Below are 14708 nucleotides of genomic sequence, written 5' to 3'. Positions count from 1 at the left end.
GTAGCAGTCTTTTAGTGAACAGTAGAAATTAACAAATGGTAGGTTTTTTGATTATTTGGGATATAAAGGTGGGAAAACAGCTGCAGGGAAATTCTTGGGCTAGCCTATGCAAAAAAACTGACCTGGCCAAGTTAGGACCATTAATGAACAATGCAGGGCCATTGAGGGCCATTGCAATACGAGGAAACTGTCCTTCCCCACTGCCCTGAGGTGAAGACAGAAACAGGGCATTTGGGTGTGATGTCCCAAGAAGCTTTTGGGGCTGGGAATGGCTGGGAAAAGAGCAAAAAGATATTGGTTGGCTGGCTGGCTGAAGGCAGAAGTGGTCTGGATTCTAGCACTGCGGTGGGGAATAAGCCCCTCTTGAGATGACCATGCTGTAAGAACTGGACTCCTTCTACGTAGACTAAAGCTGTAAAGGTAAAGGTACCCCTGTCTGTTAGGTCCAGTCGCACACGACTCTGGGGTTGTGGTGCTCATCTCGCTCTATAAGGCCGAGGGAGCCGGTGTTTGTCTGCAGACAGCTTCCGGGTCATGTGGCCAGCATGACTAAGCCGCTTCTGGCAAACCAGAGCAGCGCACGGAAATGCCGTTTACCTTCCCGCTGGGGCGGTAGCTATTTATCTACTTGCACTTTGACATGCTTTTGAACTGCTAGGTTGGCAGGAGCAGGGACCGAGCAACGGGAGCTCACCCCATCGCGGGGATTCAAACCGCCGACCTTCCATTTGGCAAGCCCTAGGCTCTAAATGTGATTAAATCAATAAAGTGAGATGAGTGCCGCAACCCCAGAGTCGTCCGTCACTAACAGTCAGGGGTCCCTTTATCTTTACCTTAAACCACATTTCTAAAGGCACAGCATGCATGTAGAAGGGTGCCACAACCGATAAGGCCCTCTGCCTGATTCCCTGTAGCTTGGCTTCTCACAGTGAGGGAACTGCCAGGAGGGACTCAGTGCTGGACCTCGGAGTCCGGCAGAATTCTGGGGGTGGAGATGCTCCTTCAGGTATACTGGGCTGAGGCCGTTTAGGGCTTTAAAGGTCAACACCAACACTTTGAATTGTGCTCAGAAATGTACTGGGAGCCAGTGTAGGTCTTTCAAGACCGGTGTTATGTGGTCTCGGCGGCCGCTCCCAGTCACCAGTCAAGCTGCCGCATTCTGGATTAGTTGTAGTTTCTGGGTCACCTTCAAAGGTTAGCCCAACATAGAGTGCATTGCAGTAGTCCAAGTAAGAGATAACTAGAGCATGCACCACTCTGGCAAGACAGTCCGCGGGCAGGTAGGGTCTCAGCCAGCATACCAGATGGAGCTGATAAACAGCTGCCCTGAATGCAGAATTGACCTGCGCCTCCATGGACAGCTGCGAGTCCAGAATGACTCCCAGGGTGCGCACCTGGTCCTTCAGGGGCACAGTTACCCCATTCAGGACCAGGGATCCTCCATACCCGCCCGCAAGGGAAGATCTGGCTGTGCTGGACTAAGCTGTCTTTCCTGAAAGCCCATCCACTGTTTGCTGATCTTCTTATTGGGAAAAATCCTCATGGTGTGAAAACACATGATGAGGCAGTGGTGCCAAAGCTCATTGGATGGGGGCCTATGCCTGGAAACCCTTAAATATCGCAAGAGAAGAAAGGCAGGATAGGAATGTAAAATACAGAAAGGCGCTTTCCGCATTATAAATTTAAAGCAGTAGGACATGGCTTGCCAAAGTCAACATCGCTGCATTTATTTAAGAATAAAAATAATGTAAAATGTCGCAGTCAAGCGCAGAAACAAACCATTCTTGAAATATATATTGTGCTTGACATGAAGAGTTCTGGACACAAAATGGAGCTTTTTTAATAGATTTTTTTATATAATAATAATAATAATAATAATAATAATAATAATAATAAATTTTTTATTTGTATCCCGCCCTCCCTGGCCAAGGCCGGGCTCAGAGTTACTAACATCATAAAAATAACACCATGTGCATAAAAACAGACCTCAATTAATTAAAATACATATTAAAATTAATTCAGATAAGTTAAAATCTGGGCTGGTGGCAATTATCAGGTTGGAATGGAGAGTGGTTGATACTTGCCAGGGTCAACTGTTTCCACCGATCCTACAAGGACCTGTGAGCAGGTTGGGGGCCTCCTTTGGGCTTGTTTTATACAAAGGAAAGTACGGTAAGTCAAACTGCATCCTACCCAAAGGCCTGGAGGAACAGCTCCGTCTTGGGTTTGGGTTTTTGATAATTTTATACATATAAAACATAACCATTTCAAACATTAAAATACAAGGTTCTTTCTCTCCTCCATGGGTTCCATGTTTGAGTTTAAATTTGCTGCTTCTTTTACCATTATCCATATATTATATAACCATAATTATCATCAATAGTTCCACATTACAAGTGTCATTACATCCCTGCCAAAGATTTTAACTGTTTACAGTGGTCTTTTAAATAAATTACAAATTGACGCCGGTCTTTAGAAAATACTTGATCTTCCTAGTTTCGGATCTTCCCCATCAGTTTCGCCATCTCCTCATACTCCGTCAGTTTCACCTGCCGATCTTCTTTTGCTGGTACTTCTTCCTTCCACCTCTGGGCTGGTAGCACTCTTGCTGCCATTGTTGCATACATAAAAAGTCTTTTTTTCTCCTCTTGGTAACTCTTCACCTATTACACCTAGTTAAAAAGGCTGCTGGTTTTTTAATAATTGTATTTTTAAACATTTTCTTTAGTTCATTATATATCATTTCCCAGAAAGCCTTTACCAATGCACATGTCCACCACATATAGTAAAAATTACCCTCTTTACATTTCCAACACAACTTTGAACTTGTTTTGTACATTTTAGCCATTTTATTCAGCGTTGGATATCAACAATACATCATTTTCATATAATTTTCTTTCATATAGTTTTCTTTCTATAGTTTCCTTCTGGGAACAGCATGCAGTAAACTTTATTCCTTCTTTCCATAACTTTTCGCAAGATGAAAGTTGGATATTATACCCAAAAGCTCTAGCCCAATGTATCATCACTGCCTTAACTACTTCATCTTTTGTATGCTGTTCTAAAAGTAGTTTGTATGTTTTTTGATAACACTTTCCCATTATTTTCTGCTTCAAACCTCGATCTTATTGTATCAAAACCAAAAAATGGAGCTTTCTTGTATCCAGTTTCATTTTAATATTATACACACACACACACACACACACACGAAAGCTCCATTTTTTGGTTTTGATACAATAAGATTGATATATATCGATCCATATCTCTCTCTCTCTCTCTCTCTCTCTCTCTCTCTCTCTCTCTCTCTGTATATATATATATGTATGAAACTGCATACAAGAAAGCTCCATTTTTTGGTTTTGATACATAGAATCATAGAATCATAGAGTTGGAATAGACCACAAGGGCCATCGAGTCCAACCCCCTGCCTAGCAGGAAACACCATCAGAGCACTCCTGACATATGGTTGTCAAGCCTCTGCTTAAAGACCTCCAAAGTAGGAGACTCCACCACACTCCTTGACAGCAAATTCCACTGTCGAACAGCTCTTACTGTCAGGAAGTTCTTCCTAATGTTTAGGTGGAATCTTCTTTCTTGTAGTTTGGATCCATTGCTCCGTGTCCGCTTTGCTGGAGCAGCAGAAAACAACCTTTCTCCCTCCTCTATGTGACATCCTTTTATATATTTGAACATGGCTATCATATCACCCCTTAACCTCCTCTTCTCCAGGCTAAACATGCCCAGCTCCCTTAGCCAATACAATAAGATCGAGGTCTGATATATTTTATATATCAGATGTTCTCCCTACAATTTGCAAAGGGCATAGGAGTAGAACATGACCCAGCCAGAAGTGAGCCAGGGATCCCATTGATTTAGTTCTCCCATCAAAAGGAAAGTGTTCAGAACTTCTTGCACCCTTACTTTTTAAGAGTCAGGCCCTTTGATTCTTAATGCTTTGGTAAAAGCTTATGGTCGGCACAAGTGGCCGTAAGTTCCTTGCGAGGTGTCCTTGGCCTCAATTGCTCACTGTCGATGCGCTGGCTGTCTTCATTCTTATTCACATGTGCCATAGCTTTTCAGTCTTGCATTCATCAGCAGTGATTTGTCTTATGTAAAAAAAATATATTCTTTGCCTCCGGCATAAGTGGTGGGAAATAATCTTTTTTTTTAATTATCATTGCTCCATTGATGTGTGTCTCATCTGCATTTTTGGGAAAACATTGCCTCCTGTAAAGAAAGTAATCATGTACTGGAGACAGACAGGTAGAATTTGCCGTCTTCCTTCTGGGAATTTACTTTATTAGCTTCCTTGAGCTGCTCTTTACCCTTTTGGCTTGGTCGTGTGTTGCCTCACAGATCCCAGTTGCTTGCTGCTACAATTCCCAAACTGAATACAGTCATACTTCGGGTTACAGACGCTTCAGGTTGCGTTTTTTCGGGTTACGGACCGCCAAAACCCAGAAGTACCGGAATGGGTTTCTTCCAGTTTCGGGGCTCGCGCTAAATCGCGCTTTGCGCATGCACAGAAGCGCCAAATTGCAACCCGCGCGTTTGCAACCCGAGCGTCCACTGTAGTCAATCCTTCTTCCCAGGGAACTCTGGGATTTGTAGTTCTGTGAGGGGAACAGAGGGTCCCCTAACAACCCTCAATACCAGGCATAGGCAAACTCGGCCCTCCAGATGTTTTGGGACTACAACTCCCATCATCCCTGACCACTGGTCCTGCTAGCTAGGGATGATGGGAGTTGTAGTCCCAAAACACCTGGAGGGCTGAGTTTGCCTATGCCTGCTCAGCACCTTTAGAAACTACATTTCCCAAGAGTCTTTGGGGGGGGGGAGTCATGACTATTTCAAGTAGCATGATACTGCTTGAAATGTTTAGCAAAGATATGGCCCAAGGCTGTGTGCACACTATACATTTAAGACATGTTCTTTCCCTCAAAGAATTCTGAGTACCGTTGTTTACTCCTCAGTTACGATTCCCAGCATCCCTTAATGTGCTGAGAATCCTATGAGGGGGGAAATATGCTTCAAAAAATATAGGATGCACACGTCTAAAGAATGTAGGAACCCTCAAGGACCATGTGATGGTTACTATTATTATTATTATTTATTAAATTGGTATACCGCCCTTCATCTGAAGATCTCAAGCGGGAAGACAGCATAAAAATGCAAAATAAAAACATGGAATACATAATAAAAACAAGGACAAACCAAACCAATAACCCCCCCTCTCCCACAAACCCATTTAAAAGGACACAGGCTATCAATAAGCCAAACGTCTGGTTGAAGAGGAATGCTTTTGCCTGGTGGCTAAAGGTGTATCATGAAAGCGCCTGCTGAACCTCGTTGGGAGAGCACTTGACAAATAGAGAGCCACCACAGAAAAGGCCCGTTCTTATGTTGCCACCCTCCAGACCTCTTGTAGTGGAGGCACATAAAGAAGGGTCTCAGATGATTATCTTAGGTCCCAGATCTTCCCTTTGTTGGCAAGGTGATGTCTCTGCTTTTTAAGATGCTGCCTAGGTTTGACCTATAAAGCCTTAAAGGGCTCAGGGACTGCAATACCTCAAGGAACACCTCTCCCCGTACAGCATCTTAAAAAGCAGAGACATCACCTTGCCAACAAAGGTCCGTATAGTTAAAGCTATGGTTTTCCCAGTAGTGATGTATGGAAGTGAGAGCTGGACCATAAAGAAGGCTGATCGTCGAAGAATTGATACTTTTGAATTATGGCGCTGGAGGAGAGTCTTGAGAGTGCCATGGACTGCAAGAAGATCAAACCTCTCCATTCTGAAGGAAATCAGCCCTGAGTGCTCACTGGAAGGACAGATCCTGAAGCTGAGGCTCCAACACTTTGGCCACCTCACGAGAAGAGAAGACTCCCTGGAAAAGACCCTGATGTTGGGAAAGATGGAGGGCACAAGGAGAAGGGGACGACAGAGGACGAGATGGTTGGACAGTGTTCTCAAACCTACCAGCATGAGTTTGACCAAACTGCGGGAGGCAGTGGAAGACAGGAGTGCCTGGCGTGCTCTGGTCCAGGGGGTCACAAAGAGGGGGACACGACTAAACAAATCAACAACAACAACGTCAAAACCAACACTTCGAATTGGGCCCAGAAATGTGCTCAAACCATCTTGCCCAGGGGTGGGGTGGGGGGAGCAACCTGGCCTAGAGGATATGCGGTGAGTGATCTCTTCACATTCCGTTCATTTCATACAGGGATGGAGGACTTTGGCCCTCCAGATGTTTCTAGACTCCAACTCCCATCATCCCCGACCATCTGTTGATGGAAGCTGGAATTCCAGCAACATCTGGATGGCCACAGGTTTCCTGCTTCTGATGCAAGGCAATTTGGAAGCAACTTTTAAACAACAAGCACTCTCTGGAAGTAAAGCTTGTCTTTGGGGTGAGGCTGGAGCAGGGACAGACTTGGATCTTTCAAATTCCAGCGGCCAAAATTTGGGGCCCTCTGGTCTCTTGCCTTCCATTCTGTGCATCCCCATAGTTGTGGTGCCCTGCGACAACCCCCTCAGCTTGGCACCCTGTGTGGGGGAACCAGTCGCGCTGCCCTAACTGCACCTCTGGCTGGAGTGTGGTGTAGTGGTTCAGAGCGGTAGACTCGTAATCTGGTGAACTGGGTTCGCTTCCCCGCTCCTCCACCTGCAGCTGCTGGGTGACCTTGGGCTGGTCACACTTCTTTGAAGTCTCTCAGCCCCACTCACCTCACAGGGTGTTTGTTGTGGGGGAGGAAGGAAAAGGAGATTGTTGGCCGCTTTGAGACTCCTTTGGGTAGTGATAAAGCGGGATATCAAATCCAAACTCCTCCTCTTCTTCTAATGTATTCAGGTGAGCAAAGCTCATTTTAAATATAACATTGAGTTCTGTGCCCACTGTGTTTTGTTTCATTCTGAAAAAACATACAATCTCTGGTATTGCTGTCAGCTAGATTGTTGCATGGGCATGGCCGGCTGCAGTGGGAAAGTAAAAAACTTTAACTGTCCATCTGGAATGTTGCCCAGGTGTGCTGCACATTGCCATGGAGCGGATTATGGGCAGCAGATGCTGCGGCCAGCAGAAACCAACGAGAAACAGCAGTTGCATTTAAAGCGATCTTTGAATGAGTAAACCCAGTCATGAGTCTTTTTCGTGCTTCGCTCCAAAATGATAATAATGCTTACCACTGATATAGTCCATATACAGTGGAACCTTGGGTTACATATGCTTCAGGTTACAGACTCCACTAACCCAGAAATAGTACCTCGGGTTAAGAACTTTACCTCAGGATGAGAACAGAAATTGCACGGCGGCAGCGGGAGGCCCCATTAGCTAAAGTGGTACCTCAGGTTAAGAACAGTTTCAGGTTAAGAACGGACCTCCAGAACGAATTAAGTCCTTAACCTGAGGTACCACTGTATAGAGTGCTGAAAGAGCTTCGCCTTCATGATGCTACAACAGTATTGTAAAGTAGGCCAGAAGCATTATCCATGCATTGCAGATTATAGAAGTGGGGAGGGGAACATAAGGGGCTGAGGCTGACAGCGTCTTGCCCAAGGGGGGAAACGACTGAATGTTGCAAAAATAATGCTGTGGGCAGAGGTCTCCTTTCAAGTATGTACAACAGGTACCCTTTCTGAGCATGTGATCCTCAGAGCCCATGATTGACACCTACCCCACACCTAGTCTGCGGCAAGCAAAGCCCAGGAATAGGGAGTGGGGGGGGGTGCACACTTTACCAGGTCCCAACCTCCAAGGGGTTTGGCTTGGACCACAAAGGGGGAAAACTACAGTAGTAGTAGTACAGTCATACCTCGGGATAAATATGCTTCAGGATAAGTATTTTTGGGTTGCGCTCCGCGGTGACCTGGAAGTAACAGAGCATGTTACTTCCAGGTTTTGCCGCTCGAGCATGCGCTCAAAATGAAGTCACGCGCATGCGCGGAAGTGGCAAAACGCGACCCGCGCATGCACAGTTGCATCTTACGTTCTGTTCAGGATGCGAACGGGGCTCTGGAACGGATCCCGTTCGCATCCCGAGGTACCACTGTAGAAGTAGTAGTAGTAATACAGTGGAACCTCAGATTATGTACCGTCCTCCTTATGAACGTTTTGGGTAACGAGCTCTGCTAACCCGGAAGTAGATGCTCCTGGTTGCGAACTTTGCCCCAGGATGCAAATGGAAGTTGTGTGCCGGCGGCGTGGTGGCAGCAGGAGGCCCCATTAGCGAAAGCGGGCCTCATGTTAAGAATGGTTTGGGGTTAAGAACGGACCTCCGGAACGAATTAAGTTCGTAACTGGAGGTACCACTGTAAGAATAACAATAAATTATTCTGGGCGGCTTCCAACAAAATACTAAAAATACAACAAAGCATCAAACATTAAAAACTTCCCTAAACAGGGCTGCCTTCAGATGTCTTCTAAAAGTCAGATAGTTGTTTATTTCCTTGACGTTGGATGGGAGGCCGTTCCACAGGGCAGGCACCACTACCGAGAAGGCCCTCTTCCTTACACTGTTGCTTGTGTCTGGGGATGTTTATTCGAAGGATTTCCCTGTATCTGTGTTCTTGTGGAGAGGGTGTCTCAGCGACATTTGTAAGAGTCAATCAGAAGAGTACAAGCAACATACAGTGGTACCTTGGTTTGCAACCATTTTGGATTACAACCACGTCAAACCCTGAAGCGTGCGTCCCTTTTTTTGGATTACAACCCATTTGTTTTGGAGGCCCCATTGGCAAAAGCGTGCCTTGGGTTACAACCTGTTTTGGTTTACAACCGGACCTCTGGAATGGATTATGGTTGTAAACCAAGGTATCACAGTACTGCAAAATAGGCAGCCAGCCCTGGCCCTGGCGCTCCTCTGGAAGAAAGAGGAAGAGAGTATCTGCACAGGAAACTCGCTTGACAGGCACGAAAGAAGCGTTGCTCACTTATGAGACTAGACAGGACGGCTCTCAGACCAGGTGTGACTTCCCAGAAAGCAGCTCCTCTCTCTCTCTCTAACTCCCTGCCTTCCGTATAAAAGTACCCAAGCCTACGATACAGAATAATTCCAAGGGTGATTGTGGGGACCCAGGGCAGTTGCTTCCTCCATGTGTTTCAGGCCCTCTACTGGTTATTCCTCAGGACCTTGGGCCCTCCAGATGTTCACAGAATTGTACAGTTGGAAGGGACCTTGAGGGTCATCCAGTCCAACCCCGTGCAATGTGGGAATATTTCATGCAATGTGAGTCTCAAACCCACAACCCTGAGATTAAGAGTCGCATTCTCTACCAACTGAGCTAGCCTGGGCAGTTGCTGAACAACAACTCCCACCAGCCCTACAGAGAATAATCAAGGGCCAAGGCTGATGGGAGTTGTAGTTCAGTAACATATGGGGGCCCACGTTTCCCTACATCTGTTAGATAAGGAAAGTACTGGATAAATCTACTGCTGGGGCAAAAAGTACACCATGCTCTGCGGAGAGGGAAGCACTGTGATGTACTATACCAGGGGTCTGCAACCTTTAAGACGAAAAGAGCCACTTGGACCCGTTTCCGAAGAAAAAAAAACTGGGAGCCGCAAAACTCGTCATTATAAAAACAACTTTTTTGTCACTTTTATTATTATTTCTTTGTTTGACCCCTCAGAATTACTCCTCCTCATAGAAATAAACGTTAAATTAACAAGTTACCTTTTTTTGTGTGTGTTCTTCACTCCCCTTCAAAACAGTGACCAGCGTACATGCCCCCTTTCAATGCAGTGACCAGCGTACATGCCCCTTACAGTGTAGCGGGCGGGCGGGAAGATGACATCGGGACGGTGTGTGACTAACGCACCCACCACCCCCATGCGACGTCACAGCCAGTGCAGCGCCCGCCACAGTGGGGAGTGTCGGGGCGCACAATGCGCCTCCTCCCCTCGCTAGTATCCACCCCGGAGCCGCAGCAAAAGTGTAAAAGAGCCACATGCGGCTCCGGAGCCGCGGGTTGCAGACCCCTGTACTATGCAGTTGGATCCTGTCCTGTGTATATTCCCATGGGAGGGATAAGAGAGCAAGAAGAGCAAACAGACTGTGTTTTGTCCCTTGCAACCAAAAGACATGTACTTTATATTCGCTTGGTTTTTATTCTGGAGCTGTGGACCAGTAAGGCAAGCCCAGGAGATGGCTATAGTTTGGCCTGCAACAGCATCAGTTAACTACACAGGTGCAGCTCAGATAAACTGTAGAAAAAGCTGGACAGGACTTGCAAAATAGCAAAAGAAAAGTAAAGTAAGCTGTTGGCATCTGTCTGTCTCAAGAGACAGGTCACCTTTGGGGGTGAAGCATCCAAGTGACCTCCCCTGGTGAAAAAGCATATTGGAGGTCCTCCTGGGTTTCCCAGACGACAAGACCTCTCGGCCTCGCTGATGTGGTCCAAAGGAAAGCAGAACAAATAGGACTGGCACCAGCTTGGCTGCAGGAGTTGCTGGAAGGAGGCCTACAAGGCATCATTGAGCCATTTTAGGGACTCCACTCCAGACTTGTGTTGTGTTTACTCCTTAGCCTTTTCTTCTCCAGATATCCTGCAAGGCAGCAGAGGTTTACGATCAGAGTTGTTCTTCTCCTAGATGGACAGGCTTCCCAGGTGGAGGAGCCCCACCTGCCCCCCCACGTCCCTCTAGCAGCCTTTCTCAACCTGTGGGTCCCCAGATGTTTTGGGACTACAACTCCCATCACCCCTAGCTAGCAAGGGCAGAGTTGATGGGAGGTGTAGTCCAGCAACATCTGGGGACCCACAAGTTGAGAACCACTGCACGGTCTACAGCATGTGCAGAAACTGCCCTCTTTACTGTTGAACCCTCTATTGGTCTTGCGCACTCAATCTGCCCGGATCTGTCTTTGCATGCTGGGCAAGTCCATATCTCACGCTGGGTTTAATACCCATCGCTACCTACACCTGCTTCATCTGGCCAATCGAAGCTGTTTCCCAGCTCCTAGGAGCCACAGGAGCTGAGTGCAGGATGGGGACCAAAGGTGGACAAAAACGACCCCAGAAGGAGCCTAACATGTCCTCCACTACCACAGGAGCTACCCGTCCCATAAGTAATTGTTGTTGTTTAGTCGTGTCCGACTCTTCATGACCCCATGAACCAGAGCACGCCAGGCACTCCTGTCTCCCACTGCCTCCCGCAGTTTGGTCAAACTCATGCTGGTAGCTTCGAGAACACTGTCCAACCACCTCGACCTCTGTCATCCCCTTCTCCTTGTGCCCTCCATCTTTCCCAACATCAGGGTCTTTTCCAGGGAGTCTTCTCTTCTCATGAGGTGGCCAATGTCTTGGAGCCTCAGCTTCAGGATCTGTCCTTCCAGTGAGCACTCAGGGCTGATTTCCTTCACAATGGAGAGGTTTGATCTTCTTGCAGTCCATGGGACTCTCAAGAGTCTCCTCCAGCACCATAATTCAAAACCCCATAAGTAATAGGGGGCCCTGTATTCTGCGTTTTCTCTCGTTTCTTCTCCAGCTCGCTTTCATTTCCCCTCCCCTCGCCAGTCCGATCACCCGCACGCTTTACGCGGGAGCCAGCCCGCTTTAGCCTATGGGATTTCTCTCCGCGCGCTTCGCCCCGGTCTCGCCTCGCAGGCGCGGAGAGAGAGGCGGCGCCGGAGGCCGGCCGTGCGCGCTGGGCTTCCGCACGTGCGCTGCGCCGGGGCGGTTCTCCGGGCGTTTGGGCGGCGCGGAGGCGGCGCTGGCTGGCCGTGCTCCGCCCGCGGCTCCTCCTCCTGCGAGAGGCCGACGGACTTGTCGGCGGGGCGGCGGGCACTGGGCACTGGACGGGCTCCTGGCCGTGCGCCGCATCGTGCCCTTCGTCGCGTCTCGCTGCTCACCATGCCCAAGCGGCTCTCCCGGGCCCGGCCGGGGCTGCCCGCTGCCGGCGCCTTGCTCGCCTCTTCCTCCTTCCGGCTGCTGCTGCTGCTGGCGCCCGTGCCCGGGGCGCTCGGCGTCGGCCTCTACACTCCCGACGACCCGCTGGTGGTGCTCTCGGCGGTCACCCTGGAGCGCAGCATCTTCAACTCCAGCAGCGCCTGGGTGGTCGAGTTTTACGCGTCTTGGTGCGGCCACTGCATCCACTTCGCCCCCACCTGGAAAGCGCTGGCCAACGACATCCAAGGTAAGGACGGCGACTTGGTTGCCGGAAGGGTGGTGGGACACCTGTCGGTGATGGCTGAGCGGGAAGGAAGGGCACTCTGCACGAGCTCAGAGGCGCGCTGCCCGGTGATGGTTCTTGGAGAGGACTTTGAGACGCAAAGAAGCCGCTTGCCGATGCCCCTCTCCCTGCGGACCCTGGGGGCGCCGGCCCTTCTCCCTGTGACGTGGGAACTCCGTTGCGTTTTTATTTGCATTTAAGCCTCCCCTATTTGGGCAGGTAGCCCTCGAATCGGTTTGCGCCTCTTGCAGCGCGCTCGCGCAAACCTCGCGGTGCGCAAGAGCGCCGACTTCCTGGTGCGCTTTTCCCCTTCCAGCGTTTCTGCCTCCCTGCTCACTTCTGATTCTCCCCTTCTGCGCCCACCCAGGATCGAACTGGCAACGTTGACTGGAGAGACGCGGCTCTTCCAAAATATTCAAGGCTTCTCTCTTCTCTACCCCTGACGTGTTTGATAAAACTTTTTTAAAAAATATCATTTTTTATTAGTTTTTTTTAAACATATCATTTTCAACAGTAATTAACCATACTTTTACATCTTATTCAAATTTTTGACTTCCATCAATCCTGTCTGAAAATTTCCCAATCTAATCTCTCAGTTATACATTTCTTATCTTCCCTATTACATTTCAAACTCATAACCAATATCTCTATCTTTTTCTACTTTGTAACACTTCGTATATTTCTCCTTACAAAACTTCTTGTAGTCCTACTAGCGTAATTTGTTGATTACAGTTGCTCTTCAACTAATTTGTATATTTCTTCCAATCTTCTGTAAATCTCTGGTCCCGCAGGTTTCGAATTCTTCCTGTCATTTTGTCCAATTCTGCATAGTCCATTAATTTCGACTGCCATTCTTCTTTCGTTGGAATTTCTTCTTGTTTCCATTTCTGGGCTAACAATACTCTTGCCGTGCTTGCTAAAACTTAAGCAAAGTAGAAACCCGTAGGCGGTGGGGAGGGAAGTCGAGATTCACTTTTGGAGAGGAGCAAGGGAGAGCGAATGGTGAGGGCAGGCAGCCTTTTAATACGAATTGAGTGCCTCCACTTCCCCCAGCAGTTAGGACAAAGCAGGAACATGACCAGAAAGAGGCCCTACATGTGGCCAGCTTTTCCCCTTTCTCTCTTTCCTGCTCCCTTGTTGTTCAGCAACTGCCCAGGCTAGCTCAGTTGGTAGAGAATGCGACTCTTAATCTCAGGGTTGTGGGTTTGAGACCCACATTGCATGAAATATTCCCACATTTCAGGGGGTTGGACTGGATGACCCTCAGGGTCCCTTCCAACTGTACAATTCTGTGAACATCTGGAGGGCCCAAGGTCCTGAGAAATAATCAGTAGAGGGCCTGAAACACATGGAGGAAGCAACTGTCCTGGGTCCCCACAGTCACCCTGGCCTTGCCACTACAGTGGTACCTCGGGTTACATACGCTTCAGGTTACATATGCTTCAGGTTACAGACTCCGTTAACCCAGAAATAGTGCTTCAGGTTAAGAACTTTGCTTCAGGAGGAGAACAGAAATCGTGCTCTGGCGGTGCAGCAGCAGCAGGAGGCCCCATTAGCTAAAGTGGTGCTTCGGGTTAAGAACAGTTTCAGGTTAAGTACGGACCTCCGGAACGAATTAAGTATTTAACACGAGGTACCACTGTATTCTGTATTGTGGGCTTGGGTGCTTTTACAGTGGTGCCCCGCAAGACGAATGCCTCGCAAGACGAAAAACTCGCTAGACGAAAGGGTTTTGCGTTTTTTGAGCTGCTTCGCAAGACAAATTTCCTTATGGGCTTGCTTCGCAAGACGAAAACGTCTTGCAAGTTTGTTTCCTTTTTCTTAACACCGTTAATACAGTTGCAACTAGACTTCGAGGAGCAACTCATAGAACGCGATGTGGTAGCCTTTTTTGAGGTTTTTGAAGACTTTGGTGATTTTTGAAGCTTTTCCAAAACTTTCCCGACACCGTGCTTCGCAAGACGAGAAATTCACTAGACGAAAAAACTCACGGAACGAATTAATTTCATCTTGTGAGGCACCACTGTATATCTAAGGCAGGGAGTTTGAGAGAGAGAGAGAGAGAGAGAGAGAGAGAGAGAGGATGTCACACGCTTCTTTCTTGCCTGTCAAGCGAGTTTCCTATGCAAATGCTCTCTTCCTCTGTCTGCTCTTAGGAATCCTTTTTTTTTGGGGGGGGGGAGCCAACAACTGTATCCCCACACCTCTCTCTGTTGTGTAGATTTCTGCCCTTGTGGGCATATGTCCCCATGAACTTTGTGTTGCACTTCTGTTTGGCAGGGGGTTGGACTCGATGGCCCTTGTGGTCTCTTCCAACTCTTATGATTCTGTTTTCCTTGGGGCTGATTCCGCTCTCCTCCTGGTGGCAGATAAGCTGCTTAGGTATTTCAGTGTTCCCTCCTCCTCCCATTGTCATGTCAGTTTCTGTGTATCTTTTTACATCTCTACAGAAAGCATAGGGAGGATGCTGCGTTTAATTACCAGAAGGTTATCAAAACTACCGCAAGGCCTCTTGCTGGCTGCTAGCCTAGCTTACATGG

At 48.0% G+C, this 14708-nt stretch overlaps 1 protein-coding gene and 1 long non-coding RNA gene across 2 annotated transcripts in view; one reads left to right on the top strand and one right to left on the bottom strand.

Moving 5' to 3' along the window:
• LOC308587194 overlaps window positions 1-14708 on the bottom strand; it is a 196957-nt gene that overhangs the window by 104768 nt on the left and 77481 nt on the right. The gene's annotated exons all lie outside the window — the stretch shown is intronic.
• QSOX1 (quiescin sulfhydryl oxidase 1) overlaps window positions 11783-14708 on the top strand; it is a 92641-nt gene continuing 89715 nt past the window's right edge. Inside the window, exon 1 of the mRNA XM_081194378.1 lies at window positions 11783-12132. Within this exon, the coding sequence (XP_081050504.1) occupies window positions 11850-12132 (283 nt within the window). The 5' untranslated portion in view covers window positions 11783-11849. The remainder of the gene's footprint in view (window positions 12133-14708) is intronic.

This window comes from Podarcis bocagei (genome assembly GCF_964188305.1).
Source record: "Podarcis bocagei genome assembly, chromosome: 5".
Taxonomy (NCBI): domain Eukaryota; kingdom Metazoa; phylum Chordata; class Lepidosauria; order Squamata; family Lacertidae; genus Podarcis; species Podarcis bocagei.
The sequence above is the reverse complement of the archived record's forward strand: the minus strand, read 5'-3'. Positions and strand labels throughout refer to the sequence as shown.